The 18,223-nt window shown below is 37.8% G+C and overlaps 1 protein-coding gene across 2 annotated transcripts in view; it reads right to left on the bottom strand.

Moving 5' to 3' along the window:
* The window catches only part of LOC149079660 (uncharacterized), a 35,112-nt gene that overhangs the window by 16,005 nt on the left and 884 nt on the right, over window positions 1-18,223 (bottom strand). Inside the window, exons 2-5 of one of the 2 annotated variants that reach the window (XM_089240268.1) lie at window positions 9,775-11,029; window positions 6,917-7,139; window positions 3,479-3,615; window positions 846-950 (exon numbers count right to left, since the gene is read on the bottom strand). In XM_089240268.1, the coding sequence (XP_089096394.1) occupies window positions 846-950; window positions 3,479-3,615; window positions 6,917-7,139; window positions 9,775-10,986 (1,677 nt within the window). In that variant the 5' untranslated portion in view covers window positions 10,987-11,029. The remainder of the gene's footprint in view (window positions 1-845; window positions 951-3,478; window positions 3,616-6,916; window positions 7,140-9,774; window positions 11,030-18,223) is intronic. The other variant, XM_089240269.1, reaches the window with a different exon arrangement.

Raw genomic sequence — 18,223 nt, 5'->3', positions numbered from 1 at the left:
TCAATACACAAAACTTTGAAGAAGAATATATTCCTTTTTCTTACTGTAGAAAACTCAACGTAGCATCTTTATGTGTTATCAAGTGTGTTTCTTATAAAGGGATCCTTGTTTTGATTACACCTATCAAAGTAGTATTATTCTGTTTCAATTTTTCAACAAGTATTGGTGAAGTAAGTAAGTCATCAAGTGGTTACATTTCTACTAGAATTGAGATAAGATTCAGTGATTTACATAACTACATTTGTGTGGCTGTAAACTGGTATTTTCATTTCATTGTCAGTCAGTAAGAATGCTTTGAACACTAGACGAAGCAAAAACATCTGTATCAAAAGAAGTTTTAAATGTTTTGAATAAAACATTTGCTGTGCATGCAATAAAAGTATCTATAACATTGCCAGGCAAATTGACCGGTCATGAACCTTCTAGGTATAGCTAAAAATATCTTGGCCAATTTTTTTCAAATTGATGATAGTTGCACAATATAACATTTCAGTAATTTTAGCAAAAGTCATGAAATTTCCACAATCTAAACAATCTGGCTCATTAGGAAAATCTATCAAAAAATTGAAAATGGTCAAAATAACAGGCACGGTCCTTCTAGTGTTAAATTTTTTACAAAAAAAAATTTTTTTAACCAAAATTCACTGGATTTTTCTTTGTATTTCAAGGGAAATCAAACATGTGAAAAACAATCAGTTTTCTTATACCATTACTTTGACTTTTTTTCCATGATTTCCCCCCCACTTAATACTCCAACTTCCAAGGGCACATCCCAAGTACTCTAACCGAGGTATTACTGTATTTTCACTACTCAACTACAGAATTAAAAATATCTTATGACCAACCTGTGAAAAAGGGTTTGCAGAGAACATATCAGTGAAATTTAGTAGCCAGCTATTGAAAAGATAAGAAGGAGATGGCAACAAGTAATAGAAATAGAGACAGCGTCGCTGGAACGAAACATACACAGAGTGTAAGGAAGAATTTGGGTATAGGAAAAAAACTTCCTTTCTCTAGAACTAACTAAAAAATAAAAATTAAACAAATAGACAGTAAAAAAATAATATGCAGCTAATAATTACACAAAATAATAACAAATACTATTCAGATAGAACTAATTCTACAGGAAAGTTCAACTGCAATGGCTAGGGAGTTTTTCCATGACGGAGAGAAAAATTATTTCTCAAATACTCAAATATTTCCAGCAAAAAACAATTTTACAAATACCTAACCGAACAAAGTTGGTTTGAGAATAGATATGACTGGAGTTTAGTTTCATTGGTTCATCTTCTTTTACAGTAAGTAATGCAATGCTGAACTTTTATTCAATTTGGTATTTAATCATAAGTATATGTTTGCATCTTATCTGATTATAAGTCTATCTAAAGTGCCAATGAATTCGCCTAACACAAACATCACCCTACATTTTCGCATAATATAAGATTATTATTCGTAACTGAAAAAAAAGAGAGGGGAGTGCTACATTTTTAAAACTTGTATTGTAACTTTCAATGAACTGTCACCAATCTCATATGATCAGCAATCGTCTGAAAACTAATCATCGCATAGAAAATGATTAAATACATAAATATATATATATATATAATGTTTCCAGCATATAAATATACATAAACAGCAGCAATATTTTTGCATATAAGCCACCCCATGAAATAATGTCAATTTAAAAATAATAAAGAATGTCAAGAAAATGCACTCACATATACAGGTGATAAATCAGAAAGAAAAAAATTCATGAATAACTTTTTAACCCCCCCCCCCCCCCCTCACAAACTCTCAGGCCAAGCCTTGGAGGCTTTACCTTAGTTGCTTTAACAAAAAAAACACCTTTAATTTGTAATTAATTTGTAATATATCATCCCCCCCCCCTCATGCTAGAAGCACAAATGAGCAAATTTTCACCTTTTTCTTAATCAGCTGGTTAAACACTTTATTTTGCTTTAAGTGTTACCCAAAATGAAAATAATGCAAGTGTGTATCCTTATTAAAACACTTCACAGAAATTTTTAAGAAAATAACTTCCATAAAGCAACGTGGGCAGAGTAAACATGCAATCAAACGTTATTTCCCTTTTTTCCCCCCTTCCAGGACATTGCACATTCATGCTTCTATCATGAAGGGTACAATATCTCCAGGGTAGCTGAGTTGAAGTTCAGTCTCAATAAAATGAGTAGTTTTCAAAAAGTTTCAACCCCTCCTTGGAGTAAAAAATTGATTCCTCGGGATAAGCATCAGTGTTTCATTTTAGTATAATTTTGGATCGTTGCTTGTTCAGTCAAAATGGCTCATAACTGAACTTATGGACAAGAAATAAAAAGTTTACAGGTGTTACTGGGAGAAGTAGTCACTGATAAAAAAACTGCCTAAACAAAGAGGATGGAAAAATCGTAGGCAATGAAAGGGTCTGTGGTCATGGTTTGATATCTTAGGTTCAAATGGAATCTGATCAAGACAATACTTATTTGTTGGAGATTTTTTTTTTCTTTTTCAGAAAACATGGGGTCATTTTTTTTTCTGGCACTATTACGTACATGAAAGCATTAATTAAGGTTTATATATCCTACATTCATCAACCCTTCAAAATAATCAGTGATACTCTGCATACAGCTCAAGAAAAATTAAATGAGCCTCCTATGCCAGCTGTGTGTTTCAACTGGTGTTTTTCAAATTAGTGTGAATGCTCTGGAGTAAATTGATTTTGAACCCAGTACTCCAAATCTCTTACTAAGAATCTCAATGTTTTCTTCGTTTACCTTTTTTCTGCTTCTACACTATATTCCGAAATTAATATTTACGTAAGCCATCAGAAAAATCAACGAACAAGTAAGAGACATTTCACAAAAAAGTTATTACGCATGCACCATAACTTCATTCGAAAATCCCAATCAGTAGACTGAGCAGAAGGTTCTCGGTGAGCAGAAAGTTTTGGTTACATTACAGTTTCTTCGTCTAACTCTTCCAAAATCATATTTCAAAGATACTGATTTTATTTTAATGTATAAAGGGAAGGGGAACTTTGTTTGCAGTGATCAGAGCATTACATCTATATAAAAGTTTCTATACTCAATAAAGTGAAAGCCATAGATATTCAAACACTTTTTTAACTAATTCACACCCAGAAGAGGAACAATCTGCAAAATTGTGAGTTCAAGAGGAGAATCAATCTGCTTGCTTGGTACATTGAAACCTGTTTCTTATTAATGTAAAGTGATACAAGACAATTATTCTGGGGGAGGATGTAAATGGTTGATTGTAGCCTAAAAAACTAGAAGTGGAAAATGTGAAAAAAATTATAAGTTTCTTTTCTCAAAAAAGAATTCACAAAATTCACAGCAGCTAGAAGGAACTAAGATGAACTGAATATAAATTGTGTCAGTTCGAAAATATGCAATAGCACTCGGAATAGAACATACTGTATTCATCCAGGAGAACATACATACATGAATACTACTTTTTTTACCTGCAATGACTCTGGCACAGCGACACCGACAGCATTGAGAACAGAATTAGTTTGGGCTAAATTCACATTAGGGAATTGCATAGGTGGAAATTTCTTTCTTATCAATTCCATAGCATTGTTCACCTCACAACGAGAACCTAAAATGCAAAAAGTACAAGATGCGATAAATACAGTAAAAGTCTGATATAACGAGAGGGCCTACAGTTTTTAACAAGCGATTTGCAAATGACTGCACAAAATATTTGATTATAAAGAGTTTAAAATTGGAAAGCTTCCACTATACCAAAAAAAATTCCCAAAAAAACCCTGTTCTTCTTTCTCTTTTTTTTTTTCAAAAATTAAACTGAAGATGACACTTATCATCACACATGCTCCTCGTAAACATTAGTTTGAAGTATAGTCCTCCAACCACAAGATAAAACTTGGCTAAGGCATGTCATGTCGAATAATTCTATTCTTTTCTAGAAGGACAAGCCAATCATAGAAGCTCAATCACTGGCAAGCTATTCTGGATATGCAATCGTTTTGCCAGAGATGTAACATTCTTGGTAATAATCTCTTGAAGAATATTCTCATAGTGGAGAATATTCTCCAGAAGGGCTAACATAATAAATAACTTCATCCTAAGGATTCAACTTGCAAATAAATGTCTAAAAAGTGATGATAACCTGTTTAGGCATAAGTTTAAAAAAAAAAAACAATTATTAAATTTGTTACATTAGTAAAAGAAAGCTGTATATTTTTTATTTTTCTACAAGCTAAAGTATATAACTGTACAAAAAATTTAAGTCAAGCACCACCATTCTCAGACGGCACAGAACTTTTTTCAATGGGGGCACTGACTCTAATTACTCACAATCAGAGTTGGCACGTTTTTGACGATTTAAACTGTCAAAAACCTCAAATATTGATTTTCAACACAAAAATCCCGATTGGAACACATTAATTGCAAGTAGTGTTTAAAATAGAGATCAAAAATTTACTTTTTAACGCAAAAAATATTTTTTAAATAAATTAAAATTTTGAAAGAAAAAATACCTTTATATGTTATTATAATCAATTTCTGTTAATTTCAATGCTATTTGAAGACTAACAGCTCAAAATTTCTTTTAAAGAAATTCATTGCCCCACCCTCTAAGTCATATAAGGTAAACCAATGGCCCATGGACCAAGCCGCTGTAGTGGTCGAGTGGTCATAGTGACGGACTCGCATCGCGAGGATCTGGGTTCAAGACCCACCGGCGGCACAGTGGTAGTCGGCTGAAGTTGGTTTTTTGTGGTTTCCAACTTCAAGGTGCGAATGCGAGCCGATCTCCCCGTTAAAAAGTCTTGCCACAGAGAGCAACAGGCTTACAACATAACAAATATTCAATCATTACCCTTCACTCACAATTTGAATTATAGATGGCAGCACTGAAATATCAAGCACAACACTAGCTACATACTCAAACTGTTGGGTGCATTCACTTTGTTCCAGACTCTGCCACGAAGCTGAGCTGGAAGAGATCTAGGCAAAGGGATAAGTCCGGTGGCAGCGCCTCTGGCGTTCATTCATTTGGCCCATGGACCAAATGTGGCCTTACGGGTTATTTCATGTCTGCCCTCTCAAACCTAATTTCGTAAATATGAACTAAGTGGCAAATTCTTACAGATTGCTTAAGTGCCCTGTCGCACAATTCCAGAGCATTTAAGTGGCCTGTGGCACATTTTAAGATCACTTAAGTACCACCGTGGCACATTCACAGATCACTTAAATGACCTGCGACACAGTTCCAGAACACTTAAGTAATTCATGGCACATTTAAATATCCCTTGAGTGACATGTGACAGTTTTAGAGCACTTAAGCGGCTCCCGGTGCAGTTCCACATCACTCAAGTTACTTGTGGCACATTACCAGATTACTCAAGTGATCTGCGGCACAGTTACGGATCACTTGAGTGATGGGTGGCATAGTTCCAGAGCACTTAAGCGGCCTGGACACATTTCCAGATCACTTGGATCCGCAAAACATTTAGAGATCACTAAAGTGGCTCTGTAGAGGACTTATCAATAAGTAGAATGTTAGTTCAGGTGCCCACAAACTAGGGAAAGGTTTTTCTAGATTTTGGCACACTGAGTAAGATGTCATTAAGAATATTTCAAATTTTTATGAAGGGTGGTTGATGATGTAATCATCATCCAAATCCCCCCCCCCCCGCATCAGCAAATTGAAACCTCCCCCACCCCTCCCCACTGATGCTGACGTAATACTTGAATAACCCCATATTAAATATTGTTAAATTATCTAGATATTGTTATTAAATTACCACAGATACTTAAAACGATACCCTTATTGCACATAACATTAGAATATATCTAGCAATCAAAATAATAAATTGTAGGACTAAAATGCACTCCTTTAACCCTTTTGATTACAAGGTATTGGCAACAAATTTGGATGATCCCCATTTGACGAATCTGCGATAAATATGGTGACCTTGTCCTTACTCAACCAAACATTAGAAAATAGAAAAGAAAGAAGGATAAAATAGAAAAAAGAATGAAAGAGTAAATCAGTATAATAGATAAGAGGATAAAAGAGTAGGTACTAGGTATATTTCTCTTTTTACCCTCGCCCTATCTCTTCTCTTTCACTCTTACATGTATATAGTAGAAAGATACAAAATATGTGGGAAAAAATTATTAAACGGGGTATAGACAAAACGAAGAGAAAAAAAAATATAGGGTTACAACAAAGCTTCGTGATGATGAGGAAAGAGGAAAGAAAATAAAGAGAGAACTTGTTTGAATGTCATAGACCATGGCCTAATAGCCCAGAAACTGCTTGCAACTCATTGAATGCTGGCCACGAGAGCCTTACACAACATTTCTTGATTGTTCTAAAATTTTTATATCCAGGAGAATATATGCTCATTCTCTGAGAATATTCTCGCTTCACATCTCTAGTTTTACCTAAAAGAATTGAATAAAAGTCATCCGATGTGACGTAACATGATGTAACCAAATCTCATCTCCTAGCTGTACAACTTGGTATATTTCTAAAAAAAATGTATGCTCAGAGAAAAGTCCCATTTTTACCCCCCCCCCCAACCTCTTCCTATCTTTAGGGTCCCCACCATAACACAGGGTACGTGACAATTTAGACACTGTAATCAGAGTTGTAGTGATTTAAATCAACTGATTTCTTTTAAATCACTGATTTAAATCAATTACGCAACTCTAAAGTGATTTAATTTATTAAATTAGTTTAAATATCTATTTAAATATTATTTATAGTATTATAATATATCTATGCTCAGATGGCAAAATGTAACAAATTACTTTTTCAAAATTTCACTTCGTGAAACTTTGAAAAAGTAATTCCTCATTACATTTTTTTCGCACAACTAAATTAACAAATTTATACAAATATTATGTGCAATTATCAGAATACAAACCTTCAACAACAGCAAGTTTCAGCCTGTGATTGAAAGGATGTCTTTTAATATACACTGCAGCATTGGTACTTTCTTTGATGTAGCCGACATGTTTCCCATGCCTGCCAATGAGTCTACCACACAGCTCTTGAGGCAACTCAAACTCATACACGTAAGAGCCACTCGCAGAGTTCTCAAACATTTTCACCTCAGTTGTTGCCATCTTGTTAATCCCATTTTGCTCCTGTAGTAGTAAAAAAAATCTATTAGGATTGAATCATTAGTCCATAGGTGCAGATTCTCAGACTTGCAAAGTCTGCAGCTTATCACGTGATGAAATATTTTGCACTGAAACATGTCATACTAATAAAAGGAAAAAGTGAGAATTTTTCGGATTGCATCAGGTGACCATATGACCTTTTTCGTTCCAGGATGTTTCTGAATATATATTTTTCACCGCCCCGATTTCTTAAGGCAATAATTAGCACCTTTGCTTACTTTTGACATCAGATTTAGTGACTATTACTGATTTTCCATACTTGAAATCTTAATTTCCCATATTTCTCTTGAGAAAACGTTGTCAGCCTGGAGTTGCAAGGACTGAAAGAGAATTTTAATTTTTTTTAGAGATTTTTTCATTCAAGCAAGGTTTTTTTTAGGGAATTTTCTATGACAATATAGATAATCAGAAGAAACTAGCTTCCGATCTGAAAATTTTAATATAAGGCTGAAAAATCGAAGCATTGGCACCTATGTTAGTCTATCCACATAGCATTTAAAAAAAACCAATTAAATATGTTCAACTAGTGACACGGTCAGAGAAAAACTGGAATGTGTGTTTGTGCCATTTCAAATGACATTTATTTGCCTCGCAATCAAACAGCAACGGCAGACGAAAGATATTTTAAATTCTAATGTTACTCTGAAAAGTACAGAAAACAAACTTTCAGAAACTATGCTAAAATTGGATGGTTTTAATTATTTGAAGCTTGTAGATATTTCTACTTTGCTGAACAAACAATTTATCAAATAAAATTACAAAAATACTTGGCAACAAAAGCTGACATCTACTGACCGATACCCACAGATAAGAACAAAGGTAAAAAACTCATGAATACGGACTACTCAGTTACACAGTATTAGATGCCCGAAGAGACTATCAGAAGAATTTTGACCATATGAAAACAAGCTGCGACAATGTTAGTAGCATTATGCAGTGAATTTGTTTTAAAATATATGAGAAAATCAGTGTGATCCCTCTCCATTTTTCTAGGTACATTGGAACTTCGGTTAACGAGCTTAATTCATTGCGCCAACGTGCTCGTTATATGAATCACTCGTTATTTGAATCAAACTTCCCCACAGGAAATAATAGAAATTCGCATAATTCATTCCATTATTATACATTCACATAAAAGTGACTAATAAAAATGGCTTCATTCAATAATACAACACAATAATAAACATATTCCTGTTGTCCAACTTTGAAAAAGAACGCATCTAATGACAGTTGTTTTTGCCTCCTTTATAGGATTTCTCAAGAATGGGGGAATTTGCATTTTCTTGGACAGATTCATTTCTCGCACACTGCTACAGCTATATTTGACTAGCTCTTTTCTACAGAATTTTGCACAGATTCCCGCACGTTTTACACATCTCTCTAACCTTATTTGAAGTGAGGCAACTAAAAAGTATCCAATCATTATTTTTTGTCTGAGAACCAATGAAACTAGTGAGGTGTGGTTTGGTGCACATATGTAAAGCAACACTAGAGCGCATGCTTGAATTTTTTTCTTGCCTATAGAAGCTGCAGTAGGCTGATGAGTAAAGAAGTGCAAGTGAGGGCAGTTTCGTTTTTCACAAAATAGCAGGGAAAAACAAACAATGTTGCTGCATTAATCGTGATGGAGTTACCAATGGCTACACAAAACCTCTTAGCAATACTCCTTGATGATGGTTATGCTGTATGTGTGTGAGGGAGGCATACTCGTGATGAACCACGCCACTGGAGTCAAAGAAAAGAGTCAGCATTGCATCTCCTGACGACCAAATCACCAATCAAAATGGAATGAACTGATCCCAATGCTAATGCTTGCTTCATCTGCAAGTTTTCTGATTGTGATTCAACGATCTTGCATCACCAAAGTCCTCACTCTACCAATAACAGATAGCAATATAATTGAGTCTTACAAATGACATTGTGGACTGAATCAAATGGTGCAACAATTGGAACAATCTTGTTGCAAATTGTGAGATTCAATACCAATAGGAGGCAACAAATGAAACCAGATTCATCACAAAAGTAGTTGATGAAAATCCCAGAAACGAAGCTGATCAAATTTTATTGATCATCAAGAACTATTCTTGATTATATGATTCATAATTATAATTTATTTACCTTTATCATCATTTTCTTGATCTTAAATTTTTACTTGTTTGCTGGCGAAATGCCTGATGGCACCTGCCCATGTATACGTATCTTGTGTTCAAACTTAATAAATTGGTTAAGTTTCCCAGAAGCACTCGAGTCCCCTGGGACAGTGTGCATACACCACCCAGTGTGTCTCAGTTCCTATCACTATCATTCAGCTCCACACAAAATTTAATGCAGTGGTGTTCAATTTTTCCTGCCATTTTGTCAAAATGAAAATGTGACACCGTTCACGTATACTTCCCCATTCACCAGCAGTCTGCCAGCGCTTCTGCAGGCAGGTAAAAATTTTAACATGCGCACTAGGATTGCCTAAATCTACACACACACCTCCCTCGCTTCAATAGCACAAAAAATTATGGTTGACACTTTTGAATAAACCTTGTACAAATAGTATCACATAGGATATATTTCCAGATGAGAGCGATTTCATTATCTTACACGATACCTGGATATGGACGCCTGAAGAATCACTGTTGTGTTGACTAGTGCCTGCTGGGGAGCCAAGTTCCTTGGGAAAATACTGAGCCAGAGAATTACTATGCCTACTGGATGAAGCTGAACAATGGCTGCTAAACACATAACTGTCACTTGTCGAACAAACGGGTTGCTGATCCGCCTGATCTTTCACTGCGACACCATCGTCTAATTCGCTGGTGAAGGAACAGCTGGATACTGGACCCAAGTTGATAGAACTGCCTTTCCCAGAGTCGACAAAACTGTCCTCGTCAACCAACGAATCACTCTGGAAATTCAGAGGTTGATCTTTGGTCGACTCTACAGGAGACACAGACATAAGCTCGTTCAACGAGATGCTTGATGTTCCGACGGAACTCATCACTTCACAGTCTGATGCATCATTGTTGTTGAAATTGTTGTTGCTGCAGCTGCTGTGTCCGCTGCTGACTGGCGAGCCGGATGCAGTTGGGCTATCTTTGTCTGCATCATTCGGTAATGATGAGGCACCTGTCACTGAATGCATAGGGAGCTGAGACTGCAACAAGGCTTCTTCAGCTGGTAGTCTAACTTCATTGCTAGGATGCTCGTCGGACGTCTGCTCGTTATTCTTTTCTGGGTCAGACATGCATTTTTTAACATCCACATCAGGCAACGTTGTGTCTCCCTGTTTCCATGTTTCCAGAGAGTTCTCTTCCAGTAAAGAAACAGGTACAGGTTTCTCGTCTGTGATAGTTTCAATGGATTTTTCTTCATATTTCTCACACGTTAAAGGAACATTATCTTCCGGGATTGTTTCGGCTGCCTCGTCTTCCTTCTTACTAACAGCTGGAGTTTCCGAAACAGCTGAAAGGGTTGTACTGCAGGTTGCATCTATGGAATAACATGTATTAGTTGGCTGAGCATCTTGTGTTGATTCCGGTAGTTCGTTTTCAGCAACAATGCATAACGAATTAGCATTGTTTTCACAGAGTTGCATTGTGTGGTATTCCAAGTAAGTTTTTCCGTTGCTTATCAATGTCATACTTGGAAAACCATCCATTTGTACATCATCCGTAGATGGATCACATTCTACATCACTTGAAGCTGCACCAAACTCGCATTTTATTTTCCTCTTTCTGCGCAACCAATAAGCGGCGGACAAGAACGCCAGTAGAGTAGGTACAAATAATGCCAGGATTTTGCGAGATACGAGACCAGCCATCTCGAAACTTTTTCCAATAGCTCGTCAGCCAAACAATAAGCACCTGCAAAAGAAAACACACATGAGAATATAGCGCAATGTTTAAAGAAACCATGAGCTTGCAATTTTGACATAGCTGCCAACTTTGCAGAATGAAAATTGGGGAGATTTTGACGCTGACCCAAATTTTACACCAAAAAACTGTACAATGATAAATATAAAAGAGACTTTTTAGAGACAAAGTAGGGGTATTAAATGTGGCTGGCTTCCTACCCACTCTACAATATAAAATCATAAACTTGAAAATTGCAACATTTTGTGGCTGTTTCTATGCAACAGAAATCTGTCACGTTTTTGTGAGATGGAAATCAGAGATGATCTTGTGGGACGAAAATTGGTTACGATTTTGGGTCAGGTTTTCATTTAACTTTTCAGTGTATGTGGAACCGTTAGACATGTCGGGACCAAGTTTTGTGCATGTACCAAAACCAATATATGTGTATGTACCGGAACCAAGGTATGTGTGTCGCCAGTTCTACCAACGTGGCACTTACAGGAGAGAAGTAAGGCAGGGGTCCAGCTTTAGGGTAACCATGTGGAAAATGACAGGCTTCATTTCAGGGGGTCCTTGATTAATCTTGTTTTATTATTATTTTGGTTGCTTTGACATTGTACCATTCATTAGTAAGCAAGTACTTTTACATACCACCTTCCACAGTCGTCTGACGAAGTGGGTGAAATAAACAAGATACGATGTGAAGAGAAAAGGGGGTTGCTCCATTTCCCCCAGTACCGATAATATAACTCTTCTCGATGTCTACAACTGCATGAACCAATTCCTTGTAAGGGTTATTACCGGGCTACAGGAGAGCTCTAAGCAAAGATTAATGTTTGTTTCTTTTGTAGTCTAATGGTCCTATGGTGCTCACTCGGCAAGTGAGAGAACGTGGGTTTGATTCTCTCCCAAGGGCAGTTGGATTTTCTTTCTAACCCAAATTCATCTTCGAATCAGCCAACTGTTGTAAACCTTCATATGGATAGCAGAGAGTGACGTCATCCTTGGATATAGAAGAGGTGCCAAATCATGGCTAAGAACAAAAATGCTAATTGCAGAGAAATTTGGGGAAAAAATTTGCAAAATTAAAACCATAAATGTATAGGATAGAATAACTTGCAAAGAAACTAATTTTTTATGCACTGCATCTTGCTGAAAATGCGGCCAGATAAACAGTGAATATGTGTCAGTTTGTGAAGTATTAGAGGAGTAACAAAGCTCAGGGTTAAAGTTTAACAACTGAACGGTCAGTGTTTTTCTTATTCTTTATAGCTTATACAAATCCGCAAAGTTTCCTGGGTAATTTGACTTTCTTTCAAACTAAGCAATGGGCATGGTACATGGGCAATTTACTGCCTAGTGAGTTGTGTAAGTGTACGTACCTAAAAGTCTGAGTGTGTATCTAGTGTGTCCGATTTCTTAGTGCTGCCATCTATATTTCAGAAGTGAAGTGTAATGACTAAATATTTGTACTATTTGTAGGCCTGTTGCTTTCTGTGGCGAAACTTTTTAACAGGAGATCGGCTTGCATTCATGCCTTGAAATTGAGAACCACAGAAAATCAACTTCAGCTGACAACCACTGTGGCACCAGTGGGGTTCAAACCCGGGACCTCTCAATGTAAGTCCACCACTATGAGTACTCAACTGCCACAGCAGCAGGTTTTACTAGTGCAGTTTATATGCTGGAAATTGCAGCCTACAATGCTGCAGCTAACCATTATGTTGGCCCTCAAAAAGAAAAAAGTAGGCCATCCCTGATCTATATGATTCATGACATACACATGACCGTTCCATTCTAGCACCTCACAATGGCTAAACAAACAAAAAAATTCAGGATTTTTCAGGAAAAAGAGAGGAATCCATTTCTTTAGAATTAAAAAAAATTAAAAACTTGCCCTGTTTTTACAAATACTCTTTCATCATGTGTGCCGTTCGACCGAGCGAGATATGTATGGCAAGTACCATACTTGGAAGCAGGATTTTTTTTAGACATACTTATCATTTGGTTGTTATCAGAAACCTTGAGCTTCGATATGATCACATCAAGTGCCATAGACTATAGTAGCCTAAAAATAACCAGTAACTTCTTCACTCAAATCAAAATCATGCGGACATAAAATCATTATTAAGCAGGATTAAAATCATATTAAGGTGGGAGACAGACTGATGGGATGTAGCCTATAGTCATTCAGGAGACAGATCACATCTTGCCCACTCAACTATGGAGAAGGCGGTGAAATGACTGGTTGTTTGGCATGGAAAAAAAAAAATTCGCCAAAGTGAAACATTAATTTGTGATTCTGTGCAATTGTGACTATTCATTTAACGCATGTAACATTATTTTGGTAAGGAAAAACACTGACTTTTTCCAGGTAAACTTTTAAGAGAATCCCCCCCCCCCCCGAAAGAAGGGATTTAGTGCAATCACTGTCAAAATTCGAGAGATATATGTATGCAGATTTATATGGTTTTGTGGTCTGTGGGCTAAACTGATTTTGTGGTTCTCTTCCCTCCTCCTAATTCTCGTTCAATTTTCTTGAACACTTGCTCAAATTTGCTACCATGACCTACTTAGCCCCCTTCCTCCTGGTAAAAAATGGTCATCACTAAGTCACTCTTTTGGTCACTCACGTTCACGCACATAAGAAACCTCACTCACTTGGTTCCTTTTCTCTCTAAGGCCACTCACATGCTTTTACTCTAAAGGCCACTAACTGACCTGACCTCGAAAGGTTTGCACACTCTGTAAGTCTCCCTTTCGGTAACTCATTGAACTGTTCCCTCGATCTCTAGGCCACTCTTTTAGATGTTCAAATGATTGCACATTATTTTGTTTACTATTTTGGTCACTCCAATTTACTTGCACACACCCTACAGTGCCTTTTCGTTGGATTCGGGACAGACTTTTTCTTGGAGGCCAATCAAAAAAGTTGCAAAATAAGTACAGTTTTTGTGAGGGGCCAAGATTCAGCTGGGGGGCCCTGTTGCCCCAGTTGTCTGTTTTTAGATCACCCTTAGGAGTGGCTACTGACCTGCACCTTTGCTCTTCAAGTCCCTCTTTTGGTTGCTCGCTGATCTGGTCCCTCACTCTCAAGTATACAAGTGGAGTGGATTTATATTTTTGCCGTCTGTGAGCTTTTCAACTTCACAGCATTTTTCTTGACCACTCATTCCCCAAAATTTGCCATCTTCAGCTACAGCCTACCTAGTTCCCCCATGCAATTAACGCCTCTGGAGATACACGAATTTTTCAGAAGTTTGAACGAGGGACAGGGCCGTCATTTCAATTTTTTCTGGGGGGGGGGGGGCAAAGCACATTTACTCAATGTATGTATATATATATATATACATTTGTATGTATATATATATATACATATATACCATTTTTAGTGTATTTTCGAAAGCCGGGGGGGCTACGCACCCCGCCCCCCCCCTAAATGACGGGCCTGGTGATGGAGTAGAAATTCAGTAGACTTGGCAGCTATGTTGCAGTCTCTTTTTTTGGTCACCAAAATTGACGGTATAATGAAGTTCCTCTAGTTGCTGTTTTTTTTTTTCATAATACTGTCAACAAGATTCAACCACTTAAATTGTGCTGCGGGCTGCTTAATCCTCCGTTGGACACAATGTGTCTTTACAGGCATCAGAACGTAGGGGCTGAGGTCATTTGAGCCACCCACCCTCTAAATAAATGTTGTAAGGAATTTGAGACACACCCTTCCCCCCCCCCCAATAATTTCTGAAGAAGCAATGCACAATGATGTACCCTCCCTCTCCTGCATACATGCTCTAGTCCCAGGACGACCAGGAACTTTCAGTCCACCCAATGTTTTCCTCATGTCAGTGCCTCAGTGTATCTATCAGACGCATAACGAAATTATTTTATATTGCATGTTATATATTGCGCCTGACCAAGGATTAAATGCTGAGGAACTCTGTTGCAGATCAGTTAAGTGATCTGCAAATGTGCCGCAGGCAAATTCAGTAAAAAAAAATCTAGACCTGCGCCGTGTGGATCCATTTAGCTGATCTGAGAATGTGTTGCAGGCCATTTAAGTGATGCGAAGGGGGCCATTCAAGTATTACATCAGCAGATTTTTGGCCATTTTTGCCCCTCCCCCTAAATGCATATTGGGACCAGAGACATATACTGAAGGGGGGCATGAGCACCTATGCCCCCCCCCCCCAGACAATCAAAAATTTATTTTTAATGAAAAAAATATTTAAAAAAGAAAATATCCTTTTTTGTCTTTCAATTAATATCGTGATTTCTGTTAATATCAATGATATTTGAAGAGAACTCAAAAAAAAATTTCAACAAATTCATTGTGAGCCACCTCTTATGTCTTTTGCCCCCTCCCCCTCTAAAGTCTGATCTTGCGTACGCTTCTGATTGGATTGTTCTTCAAGGATATACATGGGGGGAGTTTGACCACCACTGTCTGGCACTGCTGTAGTGAACTTTGCTATGTATGCACAGGTATTATTTCCCCACTGAGCACACACTATATTTTTAGCTTGTGTTTTGAGTTTATTAATTACTGGTTCAAGTTAAGCCTTAATTAAAGGAGTGGGTATAGGGTGCCATTGCTTGTTGGCACGAATTACATAGCATTGACCTCTCGTCGTCTTCATCATGGCTTCGTTGAATTCCGGAGCTGTTGATCAGTTAATAGCCAGATGGTCGTTTAAAAAATAACCATTTGAGCAATTCCTTTCTATTTGGCTATCGATGAGATTAATGGAATTATTACAGCTTGTTTTGCGGATGTGTCTGATCTTGGCTAGCCCAGACGCGGATCTATGGGGATGTCTCAGAAAATACAGGACAAAATGCAGGGTGTATGGTCAATCTATTCAGCACAATTAGTAATTTTTAAAAAAAAATCACCCCTTCCAACAGTGAGCTCTAGATCCACCCATGGTTAGAGATCTAGCTCTCTAGATCCGCCAATGATTACCAATTCTTTTCCAAGTGCAAGGTCATAAGCGGAGATAGACTTGGAAGTCTGGGGGTGGGGGGGGCATGATGACGATGTCATTCATATACACATATATACATTACATCAGTCAACTTCACCTTTGACAATGGGGGGCGGGCACCCCCCCCCCCCCCTTATCTCCGCCCATGTGCAAGATGGGCTTGGCATACTACACATGATCAAATATATTTATCAAGTATATAAGAATATTTGATATTTTTATAAAGGGTGGTTGATGATGCAACCATCATTCAAACCTACCATCAAGTTAGCAAATCCAGAACCCCAACCTTCCCTATCGATGCTGCTGTGATACTTGAATGGCCCCAAATTTCCCTTTGGGGGGGGGGGGCATACTTAAGTAATCTATAAATGTACTGCAGGTTACTTAAGTGGTCTGTAAATTTGCAGCAGGTCTATTAAGTGATATGCAAATGTGCCAAGGGCCACTTAAGCAATGTGAAACTTCACCCTGGGTCACTTAAATTATCTTTAAATGTGCTGCTGAGTTCATGCGAATCAAAAACCTGGATCATAAGAAAGAGAGACCCAAAAGGATCGGAAGCACTGGAGATGTGGTGCTGGGAGCACATGAAACGGTTGAGTTCACAAATATTAACACAGGTTGGAGAAAATTGCCAAATCCAAAAATTAAATTAAATAATCCTAGATTAAATTGAAAGATTAATTACAGAAGCCTACAATGGACGGGGCATGTTCTCCGGAGAGTGGATAGAACGCAGGATTGAAGGGAAAATAGACAGGGGAAGGCCCAGAGTCACCTGGATCTCAATGCTACAAAATGATGCAGAATGTAACAGTTATAACCAACTAAAAAGACAAAACCCAACACACAGATGAGTGGTGGCTGCTCAACATGGCAGTCTTAGGACTGATATACCTTTGATGACGAGTTCATTTTTCCAAAATTAGGCTTGAAGTCAGGGACCACATCAGACATGCAGACCAGGGGTTGAGCATGTATGTGCTAAGGCAAGGCTGAACCTTTAGGAGTGTACAGGTTACATCACTGGCGACAAAAATAATCTGTAACTGTAGCATAGATCAATTAAGTGATCTGGGAAAGTGCAGCAGGTCACTTAGGTTTGAGGTCATAGGTCACATGAGATAACTTCGAATGCCACTTGGCATTCAATAAACTTGGCTTGCCAGCCATGGGTTGAGCAGGTCTAGGCTAAGGCAAGGTGCTCAACCTTTAGAAGCATGCAAACTACCTCATTAGTTTGAATGCATGTTGCAGTCTACTTAAACACTTTGGAACTGTACTCCGAATTACTTAAGTGATCTGGAAATGTGCAGCAGGCTGCTTAAGCGATCAAAACTGTGATGAAGCAAATCTGAAACTTGCAGTGGTCTGAAGCTCTGCAGCAGGTCACTCAAGCGATCTGTAAATGTGACGCTTAGTCCATTTTTACAAAATTGGGTTTGAAGTCGTGGAGCACATCAGATGACTGAGGGCCACATTTGGTATGCCAGCCAGTGATTGAGCATGTATGGACTAAGGCCAGAGGCACATTTATAGTTTTCTCGTCTGCAGGCTACACGAATTTCACCGTCCACTTTTTGCCTACTCTTTCCTCGAATTCAATATCTTGTGCAATAACCTGCTTGGCTTCCCTCCATTCCTGCACCTGTGTTTCTAAGTCACTCTTTTCATCACGACCATGCTCACACTCATTCACGTGCTTGCACATCATTTTGGTCACTCACATGTTTGCACACGCTCTAGGTCACCAATTTGATTGCTCACCGACATGGTACTTTGTTGGGCCCCACTTTTGATCATTTACACATGCTCTGTTCTTCTTTTGGTCATTCACACCTTCTCAATTCTGGTCATTCACAAACATGCTCTAGGTCATTCACATGTTTGCATGCATTCTAGGTCATTCACATGTTTGCATGCATTCTAGGTCATTCACATGTTTGCATGCATTCTAGGTCACTGTTTTGGCCATTCACAAGCTTGCTCAAGATCTAAATCACTCTTTTGGTCATTCACACTTTTACACATGCTCTAGGTCATTCACAAAGCTTGCACACAATCTAGATCACTCTTTTGGTCATTCACACTTTTACACATACTCTAGGTCATTCACAAGTTTGCACACAATCTAGATCACTCTTTTGGTCATTCACACATTTGTACACACTCTAGGTCACTGTTTTAGTTGTTACTCTATTCACAAGTTTACACA

The sequence above is a fragment of the Pholcus phalangioides genome, unplaced genomic scaffold (assembly GCF_987345545.1).
Source record: "Pholcus phalangioides strain wild (caught in Gottingen) unplaced genomic scaffold, Ppha-v1.0 ptg000012l_1, whole genome shotgun sequence".
In the NCBI taxonomy this organism is placed as follows: Eukaryota; Metazoa; Arthropoda; class Arachnida; order Araneae; family Pholcidae; genus Pholcus; species Pholcus phalangioides.
The sequence above is the reverse complement of the archived record's forward strand: the minus strand, read 5'-3'. Positions and strand labels throughout refer to the sequence as shown.